This window comes from Tursiops truncatus, chromosome 15 (assembly GCF_011762595.2).
Source record: "Tursiops truncatus isolate mTurTru1 chromosome 15, mTurTru1.mat.Y, whole genome shotgun sequence".
In the NCBI taxonomy this organism is placed as follows: Eukaryota; Metazoa; Chordata; class Mammalia; order Artiodactyla; family Delphinidae; genus Tursiops; species Tursiops truncatus.
In genome coordinates, this window is record NC_047048.1 from 85,256,585 (window position 1) to 85,264,718 (window position 8,134).

General features: G+C 60.2%; 1 protein-coding gene across 1 annotated transcript in view; it reads left to right on the forward strand.

The window, feature by feature from the left end:
* The window catches only part of NTSR1 (neurotensin receptor 1), a 46,476-nt gene extending 40,750 nt beyond the window's left edge, over nucleotides 1–5,726 (forward strand). Inside the window, exons 2-4 of the mRNA XM_004310713.1 lie at nucleotides 1,356–1,557; nucleotides 4,283–4,373; nucleotides 5,477–5,726. Coding sequence (XP_004310761.1) covers nucleotides 1,356–1,557; nucleotides 4,283–4,373; nucleotides 5,477–5,726 — 543 coding nt within the window. The remainder of the gene's footprint in view (nucleotides 1–1,355; nucleotides 1,558–4,282; nucleotides 4,374–5,476) is intronic.
* The last annotated feature ends 2,408 nt before the right edge of the window (nucleotides 5,727–8,134 follow it).

Below are 8,134 nucleotides of genomic sequence, written 5' to 3' on the forward strand. Positions count from 1 at the left end.
GCGTCGGCCAATGCCCCGAAGAGAGGGCCGTGTGGGCTGCCCTGCTCGGGACAGAGGTCTGACATCCAGGAGGCCCAGGAGGCGAACCCGTCGGCGTTCTAGAGCCTCCAGCACCTCTTGGCCTCCTGCTGGCCGCTGCCGCATTAGGAGGGCAGAGCTGGACGGTCCTTACCCTGCTGAGACAGTCCTTGTCTACCATCGAGGAGACCTCCACGCGGGACCCTCGGCTCTGCTCACAGGGCTGTGCGCAAACCCGAGCTAGGAGGTGGAGGGGGCAGCCTGGAGCCCGGCACCCCGTGCAGACCCCGGGACCCACCCGAGTTAGGAGGTGGAGGGGGCAGCCTGGAGCCCGGCACCCCCTGCAGACCCCGGAACCCAGTGGGGCCAGTGCAGGTGTCTCTCCAGGTGCAGCCGTTTGCTCTGTGACTCTGAACTTCACGTGAGCGTTAAGGGCGGCGGCGGTTGGGTAGGGGGCATGGAGAAGAGGCACCGCCCCCTCACAAGGGCTCGCGAGCTCACACTTAGAAGCTCGGGCGTCGGAACGTGGCGTGCGGACCAGCGTGCGCAAAGGCCAGCGGCAAACGCGGCTTTACGCCAGAGGCTGTTACTCCGGGGCCCTGGGAGGTGATGCGGATTCAGGACCAGCTCGGTGGGAGGCCCGTTCCCCATCGCTGCTCAGGGCCACACACGTGCACTGGCGGGTTTGCGTCCCTGTCAGCAACGCCAGTGGCAGCTCAGGGAGGCCACAGCTGCTCGGGCTGAGCAGGTGCCCGTGAAGGCGGGTCTCAGCCTGGTGTCACTGAGGAGCTGGGCTCCAGCTCAAGTCCAGGTCCAGCCGCTCTGAGCTGGTGACTTTGGCAAAGCCCCTCAGCACCCGGAGACTCAGTTTCCCCAGAGGCAGAGAAACGTGGAAGGTGGAGTTGCCAACGAGAAGCGCTTTTCAACGGGCTGAGAGGAAGTGGGGCGGGGGGCGGGTCTTCCCTTCGTGTCCTAACGTGAGCTGTACGTGTGCAGGACGAGGGACGCTGGGTGAGCCATCCTGGAGAGAAGTCAGGAGGGACCGCTTCCTTGTCCAGACCCGGGAACGCAGAGCCCCGGCCCCTCACCGCAGCCGGGGTGCCCCAGGGTTTTACTCCACACTGTGTACAGGCTGAGGGCTCCCCAAGCTGACAGAGAGTCTGCAAACCTCCCCCAGGAAGCCAGGGCTGTGGGAGCAGGCGGAGAGTCAGTCTGGGAACGGACAGACCGAGCGCCGCCCACGCTCCAACCCCTACACCTGGGCCGGTGGGCGGGGTGGGTGCCAGGGCGCGTCCCCTGCCCCAGCCTCACAGGCCGCCCCTCTCCACCTCTCGCAGATCAACACCTTCATGTCTTTCGTGTTCCCCATGGTGGCCATCTCCGTCCTGAACACCATCATTGCCAACAAGCTGACCGTGATGGTCCGCCAGGCGGCCGAGCAGGGCCAGGTGCGCACAGTCGGAGACCAGCATAGCTCGTTCAGCATGTCCATCGAGCCCGGCCGGGTCCAGGCCCTGCGCCACGGCGTCCGGGTCTTACGTACGTAACCGCTGGGCCCTACGAGGGGCGGGCGGCGGGCGGCCACCAGGGGCCAGCAAAGCAGCGAGCTGGGTACCACAAACAGAAGGTTTAGAGACCCTGGGAACGGAGCGCCTCCGGGCCGAGGCTCAGAGTGCCGGCTCCCCCTGGGGTCGGGGCTTCTCTTGACTCCCTCACTCATCCATCCATACATCCACCGATTCAGCAAGCCTCCTGGCACCGGCTGAGTCGGACAGTTTGCTCACAAAGCCAGGGCCGCAGGGTTGGGGTCCCCATGCGTGCTGGGCAGTCGGGTGCCAGCTGGAGAGGCCGGAGGTGCAGTCCCTCTGCACAGATTCTCGCAGGGAATCCTGAAGGCCTGAAGGATCGTGTTGGGTGGACGTGAGGGTCCATCCTCCCTCTGTGTGTCCCCGGGCCTGGCCGAGGAGGGGTCCTCAAAACAACCTGCCCCTCCCTGCTCTCCTGAGGCAGCCCCGGCCCCCCCGGTCCCCCAGAGTGCCTACCCTGTGCTTCCCACCACCCCAGGATCCACGCCCCATCTCCCCCCTGCCCCGGGCTGCCCGCCCCTCACCTTTGCAGGTCTTGGAAGGAAAAGGTCCCCACAGCTCTGTCCAAAAGGAACGTGATGCAGGCCCCACGTGGGATGTTCAATGGTCCGGTAACCACCTTTTTAAACAGTCAAAAGAGACAGGTAAAATTCACTTGGATCATTTATTGCTCCAGTATTTCCAAAACAGCATGACGTCTGCATCCGTCCACAGCACGTGACTGACGGGAGAGTGACTCGGGAGTGCTTCGCCCCCGGGCCGGCTCAGCCCCCACAGCCGCGGGTCAGGTGACCAGGGCGGCAGCGCTTGCTTCTGCTGTGTGCGGGCGGGCTCTCTGGAGCAGCCCAGTGCCACCAACCCCTGCTGCCAGCAGGCAGTGCCTCCGCTGGGACCTCCCTGGCCCAGGGTCTCCGCAAGCCCCCCAGAGGGCAGCAGCCCTGGAGCGGGGATCCCAAACCCAGGACCTCCCACAGATCCCCCCACGTCCCCAAGAAGACGACGCACCTCTCGGGGAACACCCTTCTCTCTGCCCCGGGACAGCACACTTGGCCCGAAGTTTGCGCAAGTGGTTGGGTGCTTTCTTTTGCATTGTGGTGGAATATACAGGGCATGAAGTTCACCATCCTGACCGTTTCTAAGTGCACAGCTGGGCAGCGTGTAGATGCCCATGCGGCTGCGCGGCTGCCACCACCAACCCTCCCACCTTGTAAGACCGAAACTCTTCCCATTAAACACCAAGTCCCCCCCCCCCCCGCCCAGCCCCTGACAACCACCTTCTACTTTCTGTCTCTGTGAATTTGACTCCTCCAGGGACCTCCTTTAGGTGGAATCACACAGTATTTGGGTTTTTTGTGACTGGTTTATTCACATGGTGTAATGTCTTCAAGGTTCATCTATGTTGTAGCCTGTGTCAGAATGTCCTTCCTTTTTAGGGCTGAATAATATTCTGTTGTACGGATGGACCGCATTTGGTTTATCCGTCATGCATTGATTTCAGCTACTCTGAATAGTAGTGCTGCTATGAGCTACTGGTATCTGTTTGAACTCCTGCTTCCAGTTCTTTGGGGGCATAAACCCAGGAGTAGAATTTTAATTTATTGAATTAAAAAATATTTTTAAACAGCCAAACTGCTTTCTAAAGTGGCTGTACCATTGTACATTCCCACCGACAGTGTACACATGTTCCAGTTTCTCCGTATCCTCCCCCAGATTACTCTTTCCTGTGTTTTTCTTTTATTGGAGCTGTCCTATTGGGTATGAGGTGGTATCCTATTGTAGTTTTGATTTGCATTCCCCCAGTGATCAGTGATGTTAAGCATCTTTTCATGTGCTTATCGGCCATTGGTATCTCTTCTTTGGAGAAATGTCTATTCAGGTCCTCTGCCTGCTTTTGTATTGGGTTGTTTGATTTTTGTTGTTGAGTTTTCTATATGCCCAGGATATTAATCCCTTATCAGATATGTGATGCAAATATTTTCTTCCGTTCTGTAGGTTGCCTTTTCACTCTGTCAATTGTGACCTTTAATACACAGTTATTTATTTTTATATAGTCCAAATTATTTATTTTTTCCCTTGTTGTCTTTTCAAATTCAATGTTGTGAAATTTTTGTCCTATATTTTCTTCAAAGAATTTTATACCTTAGCTTTTATGTTTAGATCTTTGATCCATTTTGAGTTAATTTTTTCAGATGGTGTGAGGTAAGGGGACAGCTTCATTCTTTTGCATGTGGGGATCCAGTTTTCCCAGAACATTTGTTGAAAAAACAGCCCTTTTCCCTTTGATCTTGGCGCCCTGTAGAAAGTCATTTGACTATATATGGGAGGGCTTATTTCTGGGTCCTCTGTTCTAGTCCATGGGTCTATACGTCTGTCCTCATGCCATTACCACTCTGTTTGGATGACTGTAGCTTTGTGGTAGGTTTTGAAGTCAGGAAGGGTGAGTCCTCCAGCTTTGTTCTTCTTTCTCGAGATTGTCTTGTCTGTCCAGCATCCCTTGAGATTCCCAATGAATTCTTCTATTTCTGCAAAAAATGTCATCAGGATTTCCATAGAAATTCCACTGAATCTCTAGGTCACTTTGGGCAGCACTGTCATCTTAACACTATTAGCTGTTTCAGTCCATGAACACGGGACCTCTCCCTCCACCTCCCTGAGGCCCACGTCCCTCCACGTCTCAGGTGCCGTGGTCATCGCCTTCGTGGTCTGCTGGCTGCCCTACCATGTGCGACGCCTCATGTTCTGCTACATTTCGGACGAGCAGTGGACCCCGTGAGTATGGGAGGCTGGGGCCGAAGGGGTGAGGCTTGGGCTGGGGGCATGCTTCCCGAAACAGTTGAGTGTAGGGGTTGGGGGCGCTGAGAGGGGCAGCTCAGGGTGGGCGGGTCAGCGTCCCCCGACAGGCCCTCAGGTGCGGCTGTGATAGGGCAGGGAAGGCAGAGTCCGTAGAGGGACAGACACCCTGGAAGCTGCTTCGTAAAAGGAAAGCAAGTCCTAAAACAGTCAGTACAAGACAGGTTTGGGGGCGTCTGGAGAGCGACAGGAAGGGCTGGTGCTGCTGGCTGTGGGAGGAGTGATGGCGACTGTCGGGGCCCCCAGACCACCCCCAGCCTGGAGGAGTTGGCAGGAGGACCCCTGGGACTCCGAGAGCATCACACCCGCACTGCGACGTATGGATGCCGGCCTCGCCAGCTGGCCTCCCCGCAACGGTAGCCTCAGCCTCGCTGCGTGAGCTCCTCTGCGTAGCGGGGCTGCCAGGTCCCAGGGTTGTGGGCTCTTCCAAGTGTCGGGGAGCCACTAGGGAGGGAAAATCTAGAAAGGATGAAGAGAAGGTACAGGGCATGGAACACAGCCCAAAGTAAAGGGGTTCTGAAACTCAGGGCCGCCTGGTAGTGAAGTGAGCTGCCAGATGAGGGGGTGAGATCCCTGTGCACAGAGGCAAGCAAGTCGAGATGAGGTGCACAGCTGTCTGGGAGGTGCAGAGGGGGTTCCTGGCCTGGCTCTTCCATTGAGGCCAGGCCCTGGCCACGTCCTGCAGCCCTGAGCAGGGGCTGGGATTCTGCACAAGAAAGGGCAGGCCAGCTGGGCTGCAGGGAGAGGTGGAGACTGCGGCCAAGGGGGACTGCACAGCTGGCCTCGGGTGGGCGGCTGCAGCTCAGCTCGGCAGTTCAGCTGACCGGTGCCAGGCGGGAGTGTGCTCAGAACTTCCAACCTCTCAAGAGAAACCAGAGCCCTGGAATTTATTGTGAAATATCCCCACTTCAAAAGATGTCCAAGTAGTCTGCAATGACTGTCCCAGGCCCCCGCGTCAGCCACGGGCTGCCCCGTGCGGGCTGTGTCTGGCCCGCCAGCCTGAGCGTCCTCTCCCACCCCAGGTTCCTGTATGACTTCTACCACTACTTCTACATGCTGACCAACGCCCTCTTCTACGTCAGCTCCACCATCAACCCCGTGCTGTACAACCTCGTCTCCGCCAACTTCCGCCAGATCTTCCTGTCCACGCTGGCCTGCCTGTGTCCCCTGTGGGGGCACAGAAGGAGGAGGCTGGCCTTCTCGAGGAAGGCCAGCAGCGTGTCCGGAAGCCACACCTTCTCCAGCAATGTCACCCGGGAGACGCTGTACTAGGCCCGGGCGGGGCCGGGCGGGGGGCCGGGAGGGGTCACAGAGGGGCTGCCACTCGGCCTCCACGCCTGTCCGCGCAGCGCCTGCGAGCTGGACGGGGGTCGGCCCTGGGCCCGCTCCGTGGCATCCGAGGCCCAGGACCCAGCACCCACACCCAGAGGCTGCACTTCCTTTCGGCTTCTCCTCTCTCACCCTCCCCCGCGCCCCTTCTCTTTCAAAGCCAGAAAGAGAGACAGATCCTCTCCCAGATCCAAAACAGCCTTTAATGAGGAGAAATTAGCGTTGGGTGAAAGGCGGTCTTTTTGTTCTCAGACTAATGGATGTTGAGGGAGAGAGACATGAAGGGGTAGGTTGGGGCCGGAGCGTGGTGACCCCGAGAGCTGGCGCTGGGAGGAGCCCAGTTGGCAGGACCACCTCTGTCCCGGCACCGCCAAGAGGGCCTCCGGGCAGCTCAGGACCGGGTCAGCCCCTTCTGCAGCAGGCATCCGACCCACCACCTTTCCAAGGGCGAATCCCAGGAAGCTTTGATGTCACAAGAGGTCCATGAAGGGATCAGCCTGGCATCGCCCAGCCCTGGCAGCCCCCCACCGCCTGTCCTCCCCAGGCCAAGGTGGCAAAGCTCTGCAGGGACACCACAGGGCAGCTAGCCTCGCAGTTCTCCATCCTGGCTCTGTGGACACAAGGCCAGGTCAGTGGGTCCCAGGACAGGCACGTCCTCACACGCTCTCCCTCCTGCTGTCCAGCTCCTGCGGCCCAGCTCCCAGCTGCTTCAGGGTGGACGCCGCAAGGCAGAGGGGAGCCGGCCAGCTCTCCGAAAGAGGCCAGTGCTGAGGTCCGGGCCACCGGTATGGAGGAAGGGCCCTGGGTACAGGCGGCCCACTGGCTGGCAGCCAGGCGGGGGCCCAGACTCGTTTGTCACGGCCAGCAGGCAGGCCTGGCCCCAGCTCGGGCGCCCAGAAAGGCAGGCGCCTCCTTGGACTCTGGGATCTGGTCTCCAGACAGGATGGCCCGGCCCCAGGAAGGTGCCCTGAGCCAGGGGAAGGCGGGTCCCAGGGGAGCTGCCCTGGACCAGCCGGGACCACGAGTGGCCAGGGGCCCAGAAGCGAAGCGCAGGCCTCTTAAAGCAGGTCCTCCCTGGGCCTGGAAGCACATCTGCCCAGAAGGGAGACAGTCAGACAAACAGACAGACAGGCAGACCGCCTGCCTGGGCGGCACCGACTCAGGATCAGGTGACCTGCTCCTGGTCTGGAGTTAGCCGGGACTCGGTCTCCCCACGCTCAGAAACGACGGTCAGATACTGCAGTATCCACGGCCCCTTCAGACCTGGGATCTGCTATGAATCGGGGTATTATACACTTGAGCCCCACAAAATCCTCCCCCAAGCTGTTCACCAAGAACAGGCCTGGGGGCAGGCCCACAGCTAGTCCCCAGGCCAGGCAGCCCTCCTGTGACCCAGTGGCCACCGGTGCAGGGGACACGGGAGTCCAGCAGATGGGCCCAAGGTCAGTGCAGCCCCCAGCCCTGCTCAGCGAGTGGGCATCAGAGTTCAGCAAAGACTGAGTCTGGGCTCCGGTGTCGGCTTCAGAAGGAGGACCTGGACTCTTTGTGACAGGTCCTCAGACCCTCCCTGGGCCCCAGACACACCATGATTCCCCCGAGCCCCGGGTTCCCCATCTGAGAAGTGGGCGTGGTCATCCCACCCTCTCGGCCAGGGCTGGATGTGATGGCCCTGGAGCGGACAGAAGGGACGGTCCCCTGAGGTGGGGGCAGAGTGGACGTGGGATGAGATGCCCACTGCCCAGACCCTGCTGCGGGCAGACGGGCAGGGTCTGCCGCTGAGCCCGAGTCCACTTTACTGTCTGCCCACTCCACGTTGGTGGGGCCCCATGTCCATGCCCTGCCAGACACCCCTCCTGACCGCCCCAGCTCCCGGCCCGTCACCGTGGAGCCCCAGAGGCTAGCTCTGTGTGCCGCGTGTGTCTGCTCTCAGAGCCAAGTGCCCGCGTGGCTGGGCACAGTGATGGTGAAACCCTGTGGTGTGCGCGGACCCCCACCACCCCACATGTCCTGCAGTGACAGGTACATCCTCCGACTCCCTCAATAAGGGAATAAAGGAGGCTGTGGACCCGTGACGCACTCCCACGCGGAAGGGCCGGCGGGCCCGCCTGCAGCTGCTGGTTCGCTCGCTCATTCGTGAGAGGGTCACTGACACGGCAGATGGCCCCCGACTGGTCCCTTTTACTGAAAACACATGCGCTTGGTCTCTGAGAGCCCGGAGTCGGGAGACCTGGGTCCACAGTGGCTGTGTGGTGACGCCCTGTCCCTCAGGGTCCTGTTCTGTGGCCTGGGCACAGGTGAGGCCCAACGAAGTGCGGTGTGGGGTCCTGTGACTGTTTGCCCCTGGTCTCCAC